The sequence below is a fragment of the Narcine bancroftii genome, chromosome 14 (genome assembly GCF_036971445.1).
Source record: "Narcine bancroftii isolate sNarBan1 chromosome 14, sNarBan1.hap1, whole genome shotgun sequence".
NCBI lineage: Eukaryota > Metazoa > Chordata > Chondrichthyes > Torpediniformes > Narcinidae > Narcine > Narcine bancroftii.
Window position 1 is genome coordinate 48,843,173 of NC_091482.1, and position 21,436 is coordinate 48,864,608.

General features: G+C 45.7%; 1 protein-coding gene across 2 annotated transcripts in view; it reads right to left on the bottom strand.

Moving 5' to 3' along the window:
- The window catches only part of aldh1a3 (aldehyde dehydrogenase 1 family, member A3), a 109,307-nt gene that overhangs the window by 33,418 nt on the left and 54,453 nt on the right, over positions 1-21,436 (bottom strand). For both annotated transcript variants that reach the window (XM_069912076.1, XM_069912077.1), the window contains exons 4-6: positions 5,701-5,830; positions 3,801-3,862; positions 833-961 (exon numbers count right to left, since the gene is read on the bottom strand). In XM_069912076.1, coding sequence (XP_069768177.1) covers positions 833-961; positions 3,801-3,862; positions 5,701-5,830 — 321 coding nt within the window. The remainder of the gene's footprint in view (positions 1-832; positions 962-3,800; positions 3,863-5,700; positions 5,831-21,436) is intronic.

The following is a 21,436-nucleotide window of genomic DNA, read 5'->3' on the forward strand; positions in this document are numbered from 1 at the left end:
GGGTCAATTGGGTGGCATGAGCTCATGGCTGAAAGGGCCCGTTACCGTGCTGTAGGTCTAAATTTTTTTTAAAAATTAAATTTTGTGCACTGAACTCAACCCCAGCAGATTCTCTTGCTTGATTTAGACAGGAACATAGATGGGAGAAGTATGGAGGGCAGTAGACAGGCCAGTGCGACTAGGCACAGACTAGAAAGGCTGAAGGGCCTGTATCTGTGCTGTAATTTTTGATGGTTCTATGTTTAACTCTTTAAATTGAGGCCTCACCCTCATTCCCAGAATAGTTCTCTGACCATTATTTAAGTGCAGGCTAGTTTTATCATTCTGGCAAATATCTGTCCCCTCAATCAACATCATGAAGACTGGCCATCTGACCAATGTCCAGGGCAATGTGGAAAGTGGAGCTGATGCAGTGATTCAGATGTGATCTCGCGGAATGTTAGATCATTTCTGATCCTTTATTGTAACAATGCTGATGGTGGGATCTTGCTGTGTGCAAAGCTGCTTCATGCATTTTACAAATTCCATTCACGGCTGCTCTTCAGAACCACTCAGTGGTTTGTTGTACTCCTTGGAGAAGGCCGTCTTTGCAATTAATGTGTTGCAGATATTGCAACTGGATCCCTGACTGAATGTCAGCGGAACTGACGGTGTTATTATGTATATTTAATAATGAACTTCATTTCCCAGTGTGTGGTTTGTGCGGGAACAAAGGTGGATTACGACAGAAGTTGAATGCGTTGTCGGTTCAAGCAGCTCGGAAAAATAAGATCATTTAAGTGTTAAAACTACGCAAGGTTGTTCTTCTTCAAGGAACAAATATAACACTGACCTCTTTGATTAACGCTCCCATGTACAGTGCAGTCAGAGGTGTATGCTCAGATGGTTTAATCACAACAGTATTCCCACAGCACAGTGCTGGTGCAACTTTCCAAACAAACATCAACAGAGGGAAGTTCCACTGGAAAAAAAGTAAATTCACTGATAAATGTAGGAAGGGCCAAGGCGCTGACTTCGAAGTTAGTGAGTGAGATTGACCAGACCCACAGGACAAGATCGTAAGACGCAGGAGCAGAAATAAGCTATTCAGCCCATCGAGTCTGCCCCACCATTTAATCATGAGCTGATCCATTTCCCCACTCAACTTCACTGCCCGGCCTTCTCCCCATAACCTTTGATGCCCTGGCTAGTCAATCTCTGACTTAAATACGCCTGGCCTCCACAACGGACTGCAGCAACAAATTTCATAGATTCACCATCCTCTGGCTGAAGAAATTCCTCCGTTCTAGATGGACGCCCTTCAGTCCGAAAGAGGTCCTAGACTCTCCCACCGTGGGAAACAACCTTTCCACATCTACTCTGCCTATACCTTTCAACGTTCCAAATGTTTCAATGAGATCACCCCACCCACTCCCCCCTCCTAAATTCCAACAAATACAGGCCAAGAAGTGTCAAATGCTCCTTATGTAACAACTCTTTAATTCCTCGAATAATTCTTGTGAACCTCCTTTGAACCCTCTCCAACATCAGAACATCTTTTATTAAACAAAGATACAAAGCTACTCACAATTCTCAAAGTGAGGTCTCAGCAGCGGGAGATTTAATTTCATTTTAATTTAATTTTAATTTAGAGATACAGCAACAGTAACAGGCCCTTTCGGTGCACAAGCCCGGGTGGCCCAACTACGCCCAATTGATCTATTAATCCCGTACATCTTTGGAAACGTGAGAGGAATCCCACACAGACACAGGGAGGACATACAACCCCCTTACTGAACCAGTGTCCCTCCCCTGTAATAGTGCCACACCAGGCCTATTTGTATTCGGGAGCTGAGAGTTAATGAGCAAGTCTGGAAATGGGACGAGTCGCACAATGTGGTTTGGTCACATGAGGCCTAAAAGCTCTAAGCTGTCTGTCCCTGCAATTTTCTTCTTGTTCTGAAACAACTATCAGAGGGCAGCTTTATGTGGTGTGCTGGAGAAGGGCCAGCAATCACTGTGAGATGGGGAGGACATGACAAGTGTGACAATCCTCGGATCTAATAACCTCAGTGGCACAAATGGCAAAACAAAGGCTCCTTTTTAGTCATGTTAACTTTTGATTCATGAATATATATTTGATGTATAAAAATGCCAGCTGAACTGTTGACAGTTGACAGGATATGTACATGTTAAGTTTTCAAAAATTTACATTTGGCCCATGAGTCCGTGCCGCCCAATTACAGCCATTTGCCCTGCAACAACCCCCCCCCACCAGTTCATTTTTGAACAGTGGGAGTGTAGCGGGTCGAATGACTCAAAGACTTGTTGACTCAAACCAAGGCTTTTATTAACAAAAGACTGGAGCGTAGTACATCGAGGTCAACCAGTCTAGACTGACCTGGGTCAGGTTAGGTGCAGCCCTTTATGACCTTCCAGTAGGCGTGGCTATGGCTCTCAGCCAATCACTATAATTATGTGTAAATATATACAAATATATACAGTGGTGATAGGATCCCATACTATCATTGGGAGGAAACTGAAGCCCCTGGAGGAAACCCACGCAGATGCAGGTAGAACGTACAAAGTACGTTCGACGTTAGACCTCAATTTGAATACATTTTGGGCATCAAGAATAATTTCTGCAGAGCTTTCCCACAGTATTTGTACTCGAGGTAACAATGATCTTGTCAGAGGTTGGGATCTGGAGCTCAGGTTGCCAATGGTTTGGACTGGACTCAGTGTGCCTGCGAAGGCAGCGGGACGCCTGGAGGCGAATCCACGGACACTCGGCAACTCCGGGGGAGAATGGCGAATCTTTGTCTGCCGTATGGGAGATTCAAGGAAATTTTGTGTATATCATATTTTTCTGTTTTATTAAAATAATCTTGAATCTTGAATTCTGAACAGAGGTTAAAGGGTATTTTTTTTTTGTTAATTTACCCTGTTTGTAAAAAGTTATTTTTATCCTATTTAGTTGGACAATTAGTTGGACAGCACAGTACAGGCCCTTCGGCCCACAATGTTGTGCTGACCTATGTAAACCTACTCCACAACAATCTAACCCAGTGGTTTTCAACCCTTTTCTTTCCACTCACATCCCGCTTTAAGCAATCCCTAGGCCATTGGTGGTCTGTAATTAGTAAGGGATTGCTTAAAGTGGGATGTGAGTTAGAAGGGAAGGTTGAGAACTACTGCTCTAGTTCCAATTGTCACTGAAATATTTTGCTTAAGAAAAATTGTCATTGACCCATTTTCTTTGGAGTTATGAAACCATGCACATAATGAGTCAATGAGGTACAATTAAAACAGTGCTTCTCTAACTTTTTCCACCCACATCCCACCTTAAGCAATCCCTTACTAATCACAGAGTACCTATGACATTGGGAATACTTAAAGTGGTATGTGAGTAGAAAGAAAAAGGTTGAAAACCAATGATCTAATCCTTCCCCACCTCACGCCCATAGACCTCTATTTTTCCTCCAACCATGTGCCTTTTTAAGAGTCTTTTTGAATGTCCTTAGTCCACCACTACCCCTGACAGTACATTCCAGGCACCCGCCACTCTCTGCGTAAAACAACTGACCTTTGACATCCCCCCTCAACTTTCCTCCATTCACCTTAAACCGATGTTCTCTGATATTTGCAATTGTTGCCTGAGAAAAAGGTGGTGTCCGTCCCCCCTCATAATTTAACACACCTCTATTAAGTCACTTCTAATGCCGTTGCACAATTTCATTTTAATTGAGCAATTCTCTTTCAGTTGAACAATTTTGGAACAAAATAGAAATTCTTGCAGTGGGTTTCTTGGACCAACTTACTGGAGTGATTTGCCCACAGACACCTATTGGCTCATGTCTTGTAAACGTAACAAAATTTCCATCTGCAAATGCAAAAGAAAAAACAACGGTTGGCCATTTTTTATTTCAGCATTTCTTCATAAAATAATTTATTTAGCATAAACCACTGTTAAAACACAACCCTCCAAAAATTGATTTTGCACATTCTTCTACAACTGTGGCATTTCAAAGCACCTTAGGATATTGGAACAAACACCAGGGAAACATTTACTCAACCTGTCATTATGTGATGAGGCAGTAAACATATAGCTGAGAAATTCATTGGAACAATGCCAGAAAGAGGCGTTGTGGAGCTGAATATTGGGTTCACGTAGAGTGAGCCAATTGTGCACACGTCAGTGGATATCCTGGTCCCCGACAAAATCTTCATTCACTCATTTGTGGGCGAGATTTTTCATGTGTGCTGTATCTCCTGCGTCAAGCTTACCCACATGATGTAAACAGTCCAAAATTCATCATCAACCAAATATTCAACCATTCAAAGACAAAAGAGACCGAAGATGCTCTGAAACTGAAAACAGAATGCTGAAATAACTCAGCAGGTCGAGCAGCTTTTGTGGAGGCGAGAGGCGTAAGTTGACATTTCTGGTCGAGACTCTGCAACCGCTGTGTCATGGGTGTGGACTGGGTGTGACCCTCGCTGCTCTCTTCTAGTTTCCATCCATGGTGAAGGGTCAGGAGTGTTAGGTGCAACATTTGGTAAAACTTCTGTGATGGTACACCACCGGCCTACTGCAGGGGGAAAACTCTGTACCTGCAGGAGTGTAAGGGGACAGGACAACACCTGGCCGGCTGCCAATCAGTCGACCTGAATGGATCAAACCCCACCGGTCAGGTGTCAATCACCCTCTGAGATATAAGCCTGCGCCGGCCTCCGAAGTCTCTCAGAGTTACTGCAGCTACAGCCAACCTGGCTCTGTGGAAGTCCACAACTTCTTCTGTAGATGCTGCCTGACTCCCTGTGTTCCTCCAGAGGGTGGTGTTTAGTTATATAGAAAATAGGTATAGGAGGAGGCCATTTGACCCTTCAAGCCTACACCACCATTCATTATGATCATGGCTGATCAGTGCCCGGTTCCTGCCTTCTCCCCATACCCCCTGATCCCCTTAGCCACAAGGGCCAAATCTAACCTTCTCTTAAATATTGATAAGGAACCAGCCTCAACTGTGGCAAAGAATTCCAGATTTACCACTCTCTGAGAGAAGAAATCTTTTCTCATCTCAGTCCTATAAAACTTCCCCTTAAACCGTGACCCTTGGTCCTGGTTTTTCTCAGCACTCACAGTGATGGCCACCACTGCCCACACCCCATCGCACACACACACAGACCTCTCTCTGCACATGCACACCCCACTCTGTACACACACAGACCCCACTCTGCATACGCACAGTCCACCCTGCACACACATATCTTCCTCTGCACACACACACACACACACACACACACAGTCCACACTGCACACATAGTCAAGAACAAATCAAAAATAGAAACATGAGTTGGATAAGAGGTCAGTGTGACTGTTAGAGATAAACAAGAAAATTTGCAGATGCTGGGGTCAAGTGCAATGCATCAATGTGGTCACACATATTCAGAGGAAGAAGATGGTGGCCAACATTTGGGCCTGAGCCTTTTGTCAGAGGAGCCAGTCAGAATTACTCTTCATCAAATGACTTGGGGGAAATGTTGAGCTGTTTGGTACAAGCAATTGCATGTGATTGGTGCGAAGGTCCAGAAACTAACAAAAATGTTCCTGTGGTGATCAAGGCTGAAGAAGGACTCCCTTGAACGTAATGTTGAGGGTTGGTACAGGAGTGTTACTGAATGTAAACAGTGAAACTCCACCTTAAATGAGAGACTCACCCACTGGAATGCTCTTCCCCTGGATTTTATCTGCCCAGCCAGCATAGTAACGCAATGTTCTTATACATCCTTCCAAGTCGATGGCAAATGATTGCAGAAAAGGTTTCCCTGTGTCCAAAGTTTCGAGGGTCTGACAAGTTAAAAAAAAAGCAGTGAATTCAGAATCCATTAGACAATAAATTGGTTTGCCCTGAAAACAGGTACAATTAAACTGCACCCACTGAGTGGGATATCATCCTGGGGGAAGTTGTGGCGATGACTATTTTTGGGATAGAAATATTCCTGGCCAATTTTAAACTCAATGCTTGTTCTGATCTTGCTGTGTGGCTGCACAGTGGCACATCATTGGAAGGGAATGGAACAACGTGCCAATATCAGTTCCCACTTCTGACAAAATAATGAAGAGGACATTATTGATACCAACTTCGAGCTCCCAATGTGATTTCTCCAAAGGGCCAATATTTCTTGCTTGTTCATTGGTTACTCACATCCCGTTGTAAAGTTTTAATTAATTTGGAGATACAGCACGGTTAGATGCCCTTCTGCCCCATGAGCCTGCACTGCCCAAACACACACAAATGTCCTATTGACCTACTTTGGAACATGGGAGGAAACCAGAGCACCCAGGGGAATACACATGCAAGCAGGGGGGTAAAAGAACAAACTTCTTATAAACAGCGGCAGATTCATTTCCAGGCTGCTGGGGCTGTAATGACATTGTATGAGCAACTTACATTCCTAAAGCTGGTCAGAATCTCTTCGATTGGATATTTGGAACAATGGGTCATATGGAGAAGTGTATGCTCGATATGAGCTTACAATTGTAGGAGGATTCAAAATGCCAGCACTGATGCCTGACAAAAAGCCACTTTAGGCTTGATGAAGGTATCAACAGGCCATAAGATATAGGAGCAGAAGTAGGCCATTTGGCCCATCTAGTCTACTCGGCGAGCTGAGCCCCATGGCTTTGCTCTCTCCATAACCTTTGAACCCTGACACCCAACAATCTGGCCACCGCAAGAGACCGTGGCACCAAATTCCAGAGGTTCGCCCCTCTCTGGCCAAAGAAATTCCTCCGCCTCTCTGTTTTAAATGGGTGTCTTCTGTCCTGAAGTTGCTCCCTCTTGTCCTCATTTGCAGGTGTTCTCAGCTTTTCTCTCACTGCAAGGGCAGTGCAATGGTTACTCCTAACAATGGTCACTGAGATTCTGGTTACCAAGGGGCTTCCAGGAGGCTCCAGCAATCCACATGAGAAACTGAGCCTCCAGCCCAGGAGAGGGTAGAGGTTTCCTGGAGCAGAGATCGGCAACTCCACATGACAGTTTCCTTGATTGAGACTGCCACTGGATTAGCGCTCTTGCTGCTGTCCCCCTGGTGGGCCTTGGGTTGCTGACCAGAAAAGTGGAGTTCATTCTTCAGCATGAATCCCAGCCCTTCAGCGAACTGCAGGAAAGGCTTTTTACTGAGAGCATTGCACCTAGAGCAATGGGTCTCAATCTTCTTTTTATCCATTCATGTTGTTGTTGTTCGTCCTTCATAGTCGAAGATGACCATGGCTTCAAAGTCAAATTGGAGATAGGTGGCTGTGGGTCCAAAGGTGACTGGTGAGGCCAAGCCAGGCCTTGAAGGCTTGCTCACATGTGGGACAAAAGTGGGTGAGAGCTGTCGTGGCAGTGGATGCTGCTCGGGCCTTGCATATAGCATGCTTTTGTTGCGCCTCGATGATGCGCCTGACTTCAGCTGCACGGGCTCCTGTGGTGATCTTGCTGTACCAAGCTGGATGGTCAAGGGCAAGGGTCTCCCAGGTGTTGATGTCGACACCCAGACCTTTGAGGGATGCTTTGAGGCAGTCTTTGAAACGTTTCTTCTGCCCCCCTGACTGAGCGCTTGCCCTGACCCAGTTCTCCATAAAGCAGCTGCTTAGGCAATCGGCAGTCTGGCATTCTGACCACACGTCCAGCCCACCTGGCTTGGGCTTTCAGCAGGAGGGTGTAGATGCTGCAGAGCCCAGCTCATTCCAGGATATCCGTGTCGAGGACTTTGTCCTGCCACCTGATATGGAGACTGTGGAGACAGCTCAGGTTAAGCTGTTTGGCATGTCTGGTGATGTACCACCTTAAGTAATACCTTACTAACCACAGAGCACCTATGGCACAGGATGGTGGTGTGTGAGTGGAATACAAAAAGTTGAGAACCACTGGCCTAGGTCCTTACTGGTTCACCATAGCACAATCTGGGCCAGACTTCCTCTATGGTCCATGTTTCATAGCAGATGTGGAAAAACTATGGCCCCCAGGCCAACTACGGCCCGTTGCTCATTTTCAATGACCTATTAGAAAAATAAACAGGTGTGGAGAGCCAGGAGTGGAGTCTCAGCACTCCTCTGTGGGGTCCAAATGCCCAGTCCAACTGCCATCGGCTCTGTATGGGCTTTAAACAGCTGGCTAAAGACACCAAAGATGGTTGAAAACTGCCTGGCTTAATATTATTTGGCACATGACTCATGTTTTTCTGTATGTGATCTTCAACCAAAAATGTTATATGGTCAGAATGTTCAATGGATCAGTTTCAAGAAATATTCACGCTCACCAACACAAAGGCAATCAAGGCACAAATGGCTCCTAAAGTGAGCCTTGTCCTTCAGCTCGAGCAAAGGACTCTCATTCTTGGCTGCAGGGCAATCTCGGCATTTTGATGGACATGCAGAGGTAAGCATCGGGCTGGTCCATGTTCATTGTCCCAATGCTGGAATAGAGCTGAGGTGGGCGCTACTGGTGGTCCATCAGCAGATTCCAGCAGTATTGGTCACCTCTCTGAGGCCCTCTTCAGCGTATCAGGGACCGGAGAACCCCAGCTCATGCTCCCCTGTCCCACCCATGTACTGGAGTTGGAAGCCTCCAACACACCATTTCTGCCCCACATAAAAGGCTAACAGCTCCCCCCCCCCACCCTGGCAGACCTTCCTTGCCCCATGTAGTGCGTCGAATGACTCAAAGACTTGTTGACTCAAACCAAGGCTTTTATTAACAAAAGACTGGAGTGTAGTACATCGAGATCGACCAGTCCAGACTGACCTGGATCTGGTTGGGTGCAGCCCTTTATGACCTGGCCAGTAGGTGTGGCTAAAGCTCTCAGCCAATCACTACCACTATATGTAAATATATACAAATATAAACATTGGTGATAGTATCCTGTACTATCAAACCTCACACATCTCCTCATTTATATCTTGTAACGGCACTGATTTACCACAGCTTACAAACAAATAACGAATACACTCACTCTGCCTCATGGGTGATCCTGACTTTCTCACTCACTCTCCTCCTGCATCTGAGGTTCATCATGACAGCAACAATGTCTTGAATTATCCAGGTAAAAGAATCATTACATTAAGAATGAATGGCTAAATTGACACTCTTGTATATGCCACATTGTAACACCTGCTGCTTATCGTGTTTACTGCTTTAATCATCCAAGATCAATAGATGGGTTTCTCTATCAAGCATCTATAAATCTTTCATCTTTGTTGAACAGGTTGAATTGTAATCCATTTCCCAGTATCTCCTGCAGTTGTCCAGAATGACACCACCACTATCTGCACATCAACTTTTATCCTTATCTAGTTCTCAGGCTTGTCCTAATTCAGACTGTGTACAATTGATGATACCCTACACCCTTGGGAAACAGCAGTGTTAAAGAAGACTCGCGGCCGAGACATCTGTGACTGTGGCTCCATGCCAAGTTGCTCAGCGCCGGGTATATGCCTCAGCGGAGTTTCGGTAGGACTGTGGCAGTATCACTACATCAAAAGATACTTGTCAAGCCATCCATGACAGCTTGAAGCAACCCTGAACCACAGATGTACTCAGGCACGGTGCACTCTCAGAACCAGAGACTCCTTGACATCCCAGAGCACCTTCCCTGCTGATGCCACTACAAGAAGTGGGATGGACGAATTGGCACCAAACTTTCTGCCTTCCAATGGCCCCTGCATATTGAAGAAATATCAAGAAAAGTGAAAATAAAAGGCAAAAATGCATTTCTGTCTTGCTCGTAATTTCAGTGACCATGAGAACTTTGTAAATTTTGAAGCTTGGTCACATTCAGCTGAGCTGGATAAAATAAATACACTTGTGTATTGTCATTCGGAATATTACAGTCAACCAAGTGTTTTTGAGACGCCATCACTGTTTCCATTTCCTGCAGCAGCCAACTTTCACACAGCAAACCGAACGAACAAGGCTTGAAGAATTTTTACCCCTGGAGGGTGAACACACGGCCGAAAAAGGTGGAAACTATTTAAGAAGTATCTAGATGAGTGTTTGAATCAGCAAATCAGCTGGTAAATCTAGTTCATGTTTATTTATTATTTACAGCGTTCTCCAGTCCTCGGTGCAAAACACGCAGACACACACCCAGATATAACACACATACAGGCAAATGATACATATGCAGAACAAGGATATACACAAATAAATAAATATTGATTAATAAATAGTGGAGTCTCAGAGGGTTAGCGTGAGCTGTTAATTCAGTCGTTCAGCATTCTCACTGTCCGTGGGAAGAAGCTGTTTATTGCGCTGGTGGTTCTGGCTCTAATATTCCTGTATCTTTTTCCCAGGTTAATTCCAGAGATGAGAGGGGTGGGGGTTAGCCAATGAGGAGGGATCAAGTCATCTGGGACTGTACTCACTGGAATTTAGAAGAATGTGAGGAAATCTTGAGAAGAGATCGTGGATTTGCCACATGCAGCTGTGGAGGCCCAATCAGTGGGGGAGTTTAAGGAGATTGATAGGTATCTGCTTAGTCAGGGTATCAAGGCTGGAAATTGGAACTAGATGTGAGAATAGTTTAGCGCAGGGTGGAGTTGCGGAGCAGACTCGATGGGCTGAATGGCGTTCTTCTGTTCCTTACAGAAACGTAAAAAATTATGAAAGGCACAGATAGGTAGGTAAGTTGTTTCCATTGGTGGGGGAGACTAGAACTAGGGGACACAGCCTCAAGATTTGAGGCAGTAGATTTAGGACGGAGATGAGGAGGAACTGCTTTTCTCAGACCGGGGAGAATCTATGGAATTCACTGCCCACTGAAGCAATATATTTAAGACATGGTTGGATAGATTTTTAGATAGTGAGGAATTAAGGGAGATAGGGGAAAATGCAGGTTGGTGGAGCTGAGCTTATCATCATATCAGCCACGATTTAATTGAATGGCGGAGCAGCCTTGATGGTCTGGATAGCCGACTCCTGCTCCTATTTCTTACATTCTGATGAAAGATGCTGTGATCCTCAACGATTTTGCGCACCCTCATGTTCTGATGGGAGTAGCTGAAAGATGCTGTGATCCTCAATGATTTTGCGAGCCCTCTTCAAACAACGATCTTGGTAGATCATGTTGATGGGGGGAGGGAGACACCAGTGATCCTCTCTGAAGCTCTTATGGTCCTGTGGATTGACCTGGAGCAACTGTACCGCATTGTGTGATGCTGTCAATAGAGCTCTTGTAGAAGGTTGACATGATGGTGGCCGGTATCCTTGCCTGCCTCCATTTTCTCAGGGAATGCAGTTACTATGGCACTTTCCTGACATGTGAGGAGATGTTGAGTGTCCACAATAGGCCATAGTTAATGGGATACCAAGGAACATGGCGCTCTCCACTCTCTTCTCTTCTGAGTTATTAATGTGTAGTGGAAGATGGTCAACCCTGGTCCTTCTGAAGTCTACGATCACCTACTTCATCTTGTCTAGGTTGTAATTCAGGTGTTACTCTCACACTATATCATAAGATTATCCAGTAGCGTAATTCACTGTTGTTGCTGACAAGGCCGACGACTGCGGTACCATCTACAAACTTAATGACACTGTGGGAGCTGGATCTGGCAATGTAGTCGTGGGCCAGTACCGTGAACAGGAGCGGTCTCAGCACACAGCCCTGAGGTGTGCCAGTGCTCAGTGTGACGGTGTTCTGCTGCCGACCTGGACAGGCAGTGCTCTTTCCATTAGGAAGTCCAGAATCCAGTTATAGAGAGGGGCAATGAGTCCCAGTATGGACAGCTTCTCCACCAGCCTCTGGGGAATGAAAGGATTAAATGCTGAGCTGAAGTCGATGAACAGCAGCCTGGTGCATCACCAGATGCTCAAAACAGGTCTGTTACTGTCACCCTCTTAGGTTCTGGGCTGCCTTGAATCCTGCAGGAATGATGGATGGCTTCAGTGAGCTGTTGAAGATTTCTGTCAAGTGGTCTGCACAGTCATCCAGGACCAGACTAGCCATGTTGCATGGTCCCACTGCCTTATAGGGGTTCACCTTAGATAGGCTTCTCCTTCATCTCGGCTGTGGCGAGACAGAGGACTCATTCATCAGGGGAGGACAGACCTTGATTCAACATCAGCCTATTCTTCTCATTGAACCATGTAGAGGAGATGAGATTGGTAGAGACGGTTGGTTAGTATAGAAGAGCGAGCTGAAGGAGTCTAACATTATAATAATTAATATTGGCCACATTTGACAGAGAAAGCAGGGATCAGGACACTTCCAGACAAAAACTGTTTTTTTTTAATTTCAATTTTAAATTTGACTTCCCTGTAACGCCAATGTTAATGCTATTGTTAAAATTTAAAGCTACCATTGTCACAATTATTCCTGCTTCCATGTTCTTTGAACTTTTTCCTTTGGATCCAAATGGGTGCTGGAGCTCCACAGCTGCCTGTATGGTCAGGAAAACAAAGCTCCTCTGCACATGTGGCAATAAAAGTGTTCAATTCAATTCACTGTCCAGGTCACCACCAATGACCCCGTCACGAACCAAGTTGCCAAGGATCAGGTAGCACACACATGTCAAACTCTGGCCCGTGGGCCAAATTTGGCCCGCGATATAATTATATTTGGCCCGCAAGATCATATTAAATATATATTAGAGTTGGCCCGCTGGCCGCCGCGCCAGTATGGCGCATGCACACTGAAGGTGAAAATGAAGATGCCGGAGGTGTGGAGGGATCTCAGAGTCCCGAATCCCGGGGATCGGAGCGCTGCACTCAGCCCGCCCGGCTCCTGGACACACAGACGCGGCTGGAGTTGGGGACCATCCTCGCTGGGTCTGCGCTTCAGCGGCGACGCCGGACCGAACGTCTCGTTGGCGATGCCTTCCCCCTCGCTCTGTGCGCGGCGGACCCTGCCTCCTGCTCCTTTTGTTGGAGACGAGCCCAGCGCCGTGAGATTGCAGTTTAATCCCTCTCCAACCATGGGAGGGGTGGATGGGAGCAACACGCTCTTCTCAGCCAATTCCTCCACCGCCCCGGACGCCGGCGTTTCAACGGGGGGTTCGGGTGCCTTCGTCAGGCGACCGACCTGTTGGTCCAAGACAAGGGGAGAGCGTACAAGCTCCACACAGACAGCACCTGAACTTGGGTGAACGTGGAGCTGCGACACCACATTCCACATCAGGACTGTGTGTAAGATTGGGAACAGTGAGACGGAAGCTTATTTTGTTCCTGTGATTTAAGCCTTTCTTGGGGTGGGGGGGGGGGGTTCCTTCTCTGACCACTTGCCTAACAATTAACCTAATCAGATGTGGAGTTATCACAATACAACAGTTCTCAACCTTTTTCTTTCCACTCGCGTCCCTGTGCCATTGGTGCTCTGTGATTAGTAAGGGATTGCTTAAGGTGGTCTGTGAGTGGAAAGAAAAAGTTTGAAGACCACTGCTTTAATCATCCCTCATGATTTAATCATCTCGTCATGTGCACGGTTTCAGATCTCCAAAGGAAATGGGCCAATGACAATGACAATGAAAGAGTTTATCCAAAACTATTATTAAACATTTATTTTAATAAGAAAAAGTTTAACATTACATATGTTGAAAGAAGAGAAAACATGCAGATGTTGTTGAAAATTTTCAATAAATATTTAGTTCGGCCCTCGACTTAGTCCAAGTTTTTAATTTTGGCCCTCCGTGAATTTGAGTTTGACACCCCTAAGGTAGCACATGAATATTCAGGCCAGAGAGGAATCTTGCGCAAGGAGCAGTTTCCTGTTAACTTGGGCACAGACACTTGGGCTGAATGGCCTGTTCCTGTGCTATACATTTAATTCATTTCTATTTTTTTAAAATTTAGACATACAGCACAGTAACAGGCCCTTTCGGCTCACAAGCCCAGGCTGCCTAATTACGCCCAATTGGCCTACAACCCTGGAATGTTTTGAATGGTGGGAGGAAACCCTTGCACCCAGAGGATACCCATGTACAAACTACTTACAGACAGCACGGGATTCGAACCCTGGTCGCTGGCGCTGTAACAGCGTTGCGCTAACTGCTACGCCAACCATGCCACCCTTTAACTACACAATGACAACCCCCTTGTCCTGAACATTCACAGACAGCCTTTCCAGAGGGGTGCAAGCTTCCACGCATGGAGCACCTTTTGACCAAGTGATCTCAATATGAGCAGGCCGATTCCATCGTTGCGCTTAACGACGGTGGAGGAAGCTGCTGACAGACTAAATATTTGCAATTGTCAAAGTTGGCTTCGTGCTTTATTCAGGCCAATTTGAAAAGAACTTGAAGTTTTCAAACTACGTGCTTCTGGCCAGGTGCGCTTGAACTTCACTTTCAGCTATTTATTTGCTATTGAATGACTCTCTGCTATTTTTTTCTTGTAGGGAGTATTTGTATTGAGGTTGTATCATTTTTCTCTTTTTTGGTAATAGAATCATCACCAACACAAAAGGGTTTATCCAATCCTCAGATACCCCATTGTTTACCGTTCCTTTAATTTATAAAGGCCTTTGTTTCATGGAAATATATCCCAGCAACAATCTGCCTTCATTTAGTGAAAATTAATTTGACTTGACATCTTGTGCTGTGATGTGGGATAATTGTATGATTCTATTAACCCTAACAGTTTATTCTATGCTTGTTGCTCTCAGGGGGAAAAAGAAACCATGGCACTCTTCAAGTGGACAACCGGATGGTTGCTCATTGTAGCCACAAAGTTATGGGGTGCAGCATTAATACCAAGTAAAAGACGAAAGGCTGCAGACGCCGTGGTTGAAGTAAAAACACGACGCTAGAGAAACTCAGCAGGTCAAACAGTGTCCTTTATCTAGAAAAGATAAAGATAAATCACCAACATTTTGGGCTTGAGCCTGCCGATATTTTTCCATCCCTTGATGAAAGGCTCAAGCCCGAAACATTGGTGATTTATCTTAATCTTTTGCTAGATAAAGGACACTGTTTGACCTGCTGAGTTTCTCCAGCCTTGTGTGTTTTTAGCATCAACGCCAACATCGCATGTTGAAGCTCAACCCTGGCTGACGGGAAACAGAGTGACATAAAGCCTGGTAATAGTTGAGGGGGCACCAGAAAATAAAGATAATTGTTCTACGATCTAATGCTCTCAGGGTGGGGAAGCCAGAATCCTTGCTCGGTCTGAATCTGGTCTGGATTGTCCACTTTTAAAAGGTCTCTGAATTGATATAGAAATAATGATCGTTGTGTTTGGAAGACTAGCTATATCTAGCTGCAATGATTCAGTCACCTTATGAATTCAAGACCATCTCTGAGGCTTTTGTGTTCATATTTTATGCTCATGTCAAGCGCACCCGTGATCAGATTTAAGAACTGGTGTTCCTGACCATATTTATTTTGTACTTCAGTAATTTAATGTAAATGATTGGAATTGGTGTGTCTGGCTGTTTGGCTGCAACAAGTGGGAATTTTGGTTGTATCTCTGTATATTACAATAAACCCATTGCCATGTGTGGTGATCCCTGGTATTTCATGCATGTATGCAGTTGCTCTCTGCTGGCTGGCATGGAGGACCGACTGGGGGAAGTTGGCAGACTTGCTCAAGCGGATGTCTCACCGAGGTTACGGAGCTGAATTGTGGACTGTTTGTGGGGCCCAGGACTTCTCCACATTGATGGGGCGCTCCTGAGTGGCCACGTTGTGGTGGCTGGTGGTAATGTGGATGACTGTAGAGCATGGAGGTGCCTATAATACAGAATTAAACCAGAACATCCAAAGAGACCCAGAATAAATCTAACCTTGCCAGCAGTACCCCTGTTACCAGTAAAGTGATGCAAAGCCTCACGAGCCAAGTCAATCACCTTATTTATTGTTCATACCATGCTCGCACAGTAAAGGTGAGATAACGTTTCTCTAGGACCACAGAGCAGATTTACATAAATATAAGTTAGAATAGAAGTCCACGGTATATTATACATATATGTTCTGGAAATTAAAGAACTTGATGTCTTGGTGGTAAAAGCTGTTTTCCACTTTGGACATAAAGGCCTGAGTGCTGCAGTACCTCCTACCAGATGGTAGAAGGGAGAACAGTTTATGTGAGGGGGGGGTGTAGAGTCCTTCAAAATGTTTATTGCCATTCGCCTGCATCGAGTGTTGTCGATGTCCCTCATGGTAGGAAGAGAGCCCCCAATGATCTTTTCCGTTGACTTCACTATCCTCTGCAGGGCCCTGTGGTCTGAGGTGGTACAGCTTCCAAACCAGGTGGTGATGCAGTTGCACAGAATACTCTCAGTACATCCTCTGTAGAATGTAGTGTGGATAGGGGGTGGGAGATGAACTTTCCTCAGCCTTCACAGAAGGTAGAGGCGCTGCTGGGATTTCTTGGCTATGGAGCTGGTGTTAAAGGACCAGGTGAGATTGTCCGCCAAGTGCACGCTGAGGAACTTAATACTCTTGATGACCTTAATTGTGAAGCCATCAATGGTCAGTGGAATGTGGTCTCCCCAGGCCCTTGTGAAGTCAACAACCATCTCTTAACATTAACGTTCAGATACATGTTGTTGGCTTTGCCCCAGTCCATTAGTGACTGCACCTCATCTCTGTACGCTGACTTGTCATTCTTACTAATAAGGCCCACTACGATCGTATCGTCACCAAACTTGATGATGTGGTTCGAGCTGTGTTTAGCTGCACACTCGTGGGTCAGCAGAGTGAATAGCAGTGGGCTAAGAATGCAGCCCTGGGGCACCCACATGCTCAGTATGATGGCCTTGGATCCAGATGCTTGAGGTGTCCCCAACAGGTAGTCAAGTATCCAATTGCAAAGGGTACATCAGGTACTGATGTACGATTGTGTTGAATGAAACAGTAAACAGCATTCGAACATACGAGTCCTTGTTTTCAAGGTGGGTGGGGCTAGATGGAGGGTGGTGGCAATAGGATCCTCTGCAGAGCGGTTGGGTCTGTATGTGAACTGCAAGGTGTCCAGTGATGGGGGCAGCAGGAGCTTGATGTGCCCCATGATGAGTCTCTCGGAGCACTTCATGACGATGCAGATGTCCAACAGGGCAGTAGTCATTGAGGAAGGACACAGACGATTTCTTCAGCACGGGGACAATGGTGGCACCTTTGAAGCAGGTAGGGATCATGGTTCTGCCATTATCAATACCCAACTGGCAATAAACTGTTCATTGTTGCCGAGTGAACTGCAAAACCTGCAACCTTTGGTCTTGCACCAGACACGAAAGGTAAGAGCTGAAATTCAGATAAGGTTTCGGTGTTGAATGCCAAGTTCCTTTGACTGTGTGTGGCACCAAGGACCTCAGGCAAAACTTCGCAGTCAAACCTTCAGATGGCTGAAGTTGTATCTAATGGAAAGTGGAGAATGTGGGCTCAATTTTAATTTTCAAGAAGAATTTGGATAGGTGCATGGATGGGCTGGAAGAGTATGGAGGGCTTATGGTCGAGGTGCAGGACTAGGGAGAATAATAGTTTGGCATGGACTAGAAGCAATGAAGGGCCTGTTTCTGTGCTGTAATGTTCTGTTTTGAAAGAAAGTCAAATCAAGTTTATTGAGATCTGGATGTACAAGTGCAACCTGACGAAACAGTGTTCTCCGGTCCTCCGTACAAAATACGCAGACACACAATCAGACATAACACTCGTACAGACAAACAATACACATGCAGTGTGGTGAACTACTGAACTGTATCGTATTCCTGATTACCTGGCTCCGCGCCCGTCCTGTGACTGTACTTGCAGCCCCTCCCTCTTTTGACCTTGTATAAAGCCTCCAACCCTCTGAACCTTCCCCAGAAAGCCCAGGCCACAACACAGGATGATGTCCTTGTCCATTGTGAATAGAAGCCTGTGACTCAATCTCAGCTTCTCGAGTTATTTACTGCGTGTCATGCAGGCCAAGTATTTTGTCTATAAAAATAAGTAAATATTGTTTTGTAGATATGAAAGTCTCGGACGGTCAGTGTGAGCAGGTCCTTTGGTCGTTCAGCATTCTCACTGCCCGTGGGAAGAAGCTGTCCCTCAGCCTGGTGGTCCTGGCTCTGATCCTCCTGTATCTCTTTCCCGATGGGAGCTGCTGAAAGATGCTGTGTGCGGGGTGGAAGGGTCCTCAATGATTTTTCACGACCCCTTCAGAGATCATGTCGAGGGGGGTGGGGTGGAGGGAGACCCCAGTGATCCTCTCTGTCACTCTTGTGGTCCTGTGGATTGACCTCGGCATCTACGGCGTGGGTTGGATGTTTGTGATGTCACAGCAGGAGATGCTTAAAAAAGGCTTTTATTCAACTTCCTTTGCTACACTAGGAGTGAAAGTGCCCTGATGATGAGTCAGCTTCGGTTCTGTAAAACAACCAACCCCATTTCATACCTGCTCCATACTTGAATTGACCAGCATCAGTCATGTTCACACCATTAAAGCAGAAGGCAATGCTCACTTCCAACATGAGGAGTTAGCTCCACCTTTCCTTCCCACATGCCTAGAGGCCACTGATCCAATGGAGGCACAGCCATCCTATCACTGGATGTGCAGCGGTTAATCAGAATCAGAATCAATTGTCATGAACAAGTCACGAAATTCAGTGTTTTGTGGCAGCGTCACAGTCCAAACATTCATGTATACCACCTTACAACAATAAATAAAAAATAGTGGTGCACGAAAAGTAAGGCAGTGTCTTTGGTTCATTGATCATTCAGGAATCTGATGGCAGTGGCAAAGAAGCTGTCCTTGTGCTGCCTCTTTAGGCTCCTGTACCATTTCCCCGACGGTAGCAGAGTGAAGAAGTCAGGGTGGTCAGGGTCTTTGAGGTTAGGGGTTGCTTTTTTAAGACACCGCCTCTTGTCGATCTCCTCAATGGAGTGACGTCTGGTGCCTGTGATGTCGCAGGCCGAGTTAACAACCCTCTGGAGATTATTCTTGTCCTGAGGGTTGGTGCCTCCATGCCAGGGAGTGAAGCCACTAGCCTGAATGCTCTCCATGGTCCACCTGTAGAAGTTTTCAAGAATCTTTGGTGACGAACCGAATCTCCTCAGACACCTCACAAAGTACAGCTGCTGATGAGCCTTCTTCATGATTGCATCAACATGGTGGCTCCAGGACAAATCCTCGGAGATGTTGACACCCAGGAATTTGAAGTTCTTGACCCTCTCCACTACTGAGCCCTCAATGAGGACTGGGTTGTGTTCTCCTGACTTCCTCCTTAAGTCCACAATCATCTCCTTGGTTTTGCTAACATTGAGTTTAAGATTGTTGGTGTGGCACCATTCAATGAGCTGATCTATCTCCCTCCTGTACACTTTCACATTGTTGTTGGTGATTCTGCTGACAACTGTGGTGTCATCGGCAAATTTGTAATAGCATTGGAATTGTGCCTGGCCACACAATCATGGGTGTAATGAGTAGAGCAGTGGGCTAAGCCTTGGGGTGCGCCTGTGTTGATGATCAGTGAGGAGAAGACGTTGTTTCCAATTCATATTGACCGTGGTCTTCCAATGAGGAAGTCAAGGATCTAGTTGCAGAGGGGGGTACAGAGGCCCAGAGTCATGAGCTTCTTGACCAGCACTGAGGGAATAATGATGTTGAAAGCCTAGCTGTAATCGATGAAGAGCAGCTGTATGGAAGAGTTGCTGTTTTCACGGTAATCCAGAGCTGAGTAGAGAGCCAGCGATATTCTATCTTCTGTGGATTTCTGGCCATGACTATCCTCTCAGAGCATTTCATCACAGTAGATGTTAGTGTTACTGGGCGATAGTCGTTGAGGCACTCTCTCCTTCTTGGGTACCAGCAATGAGGTAACTCCACTCCCTTACCATGAACAGCCCTCCACAAGCTCTCAAACCAAGCTGCAGCTGCAAATCCGTAGAAGCACTAGAATCTCCAAACATTGATGGAGTCATGGAAAATGAAGAATTTTGTTTAAGGATACAGTCGGATGAAGATCAATTGGAAAGTTGGGTAGAGAGCTGTCAGATAGAATTTCATCCAGAAAAGTTTTGTGGTAATGCATTTTGGGAGGTCGAATTCTGCTGGGACATGTATAGTCAACGGCAGAAACATTCGGAGGGTCCATGTACAGTGAGACCTTGAGGGGAAAGTCCATAATTCCCTGAAAAATGGCAACAGAGGTGGTAGGGCAGTGAATAAAGCATTGGTATGCTTGTCCTCATTGGCTGAGGCATTGAGTATAAGAGAGGAACATCATGTGGCTGTTGAACAAAACATTGGTTAGTTTGCACTTAGAGAATTGGGTACAGTTCTGTTTGCAACACTCCAGGAAGGATGTGGTGGCAGATGAGAAAGTATGGAAGGAATCGATCAGGATCTTGCCTTGAATCAAGGGCTGTGGTTGTCAGGAGAGGTTGGTTTTATCCTCACTGGAACTGGAGGCTACCCGGGTGACTTTATAGAAGTTTCAAAAATTATGAGGTTCTTCGATGGGATAGATAGTCAGAATCATTTATCCCCAGGTCAGGGGAGTCAAGAATTAAGAGGGGAGAAATTTAAAGGAGATCTGAGGAGTAAATTTTCCTCAGAACATCTCATTTAGCCTCTTGTTGCTGACCGCCTGCAGTTCAGTTTAGACTGCAGGCTGTCCACAAAATTGTCTAGGGCTGCCACAGGAAACATTTCACAACGGGAATGAGTCACTCATTTCCATTCTGAACTTTTTAATGCTACCTGCGCTGCAGGAATTTTGCAAAAATTTCCCATTAAACAGCGGCTGTGTAAACACCATACATGTTTAAGGTGAGAGGGGAGGAATTTAGAGGTGATCTGAGGAGTACATTTTCTGCACAGAGGGCAGCGAATGTGTGGAAGGAGGTGCGAGGTGGCTTGGTTGGGTAGCTACAATGACAACGCTTAGGAACCATTGGACAAATACTGAGAAAGGCTTGAAGGGATACAGGCTTGGAGGGATACAGGCGGAGGGATACAGACTTGGAGGGATACAGGCTTGGAGGGATACAGGCTTGGAGGGATACAGGCTTGGAGGGATACAGGCTTGGAGGGATACAGGCTTGCTGGAATGGGGCCAAATGGGCCTGTTTTTGTGCTGTATTTCTATAATTCAAGGATGTATTATAGTTAAGTTCATGTTCATGACTACACATAGCATAGCAAAACACACACATAATGCAAAATGGTTATTGGTTCTTTCCTTAGACCATAGGCTCACTGTAATTAACTACAATGTGGCTCAAACAATGGATTTTGTCTACAATATTATCAGGAGGATGTTCTTTCTATAATGAATGGAAGTTCCGGCTCTCCCAGTGTCCCCACACTGTCCTTAAGAGGGAGAATTAGTTTCCTCACTGATGAGTTGCTCTGAACTACAATGGGAGGGGAGAAGCAGTAGCAGAGGGATCATGCTCTGAGATTGATCTCCAGGGTAGTCCACACTGTCACCACAACCAGTGGCCCCATTTGCTCTTGCCTGGCATTCAGTGTGGGCAATTAACCATGCAGGG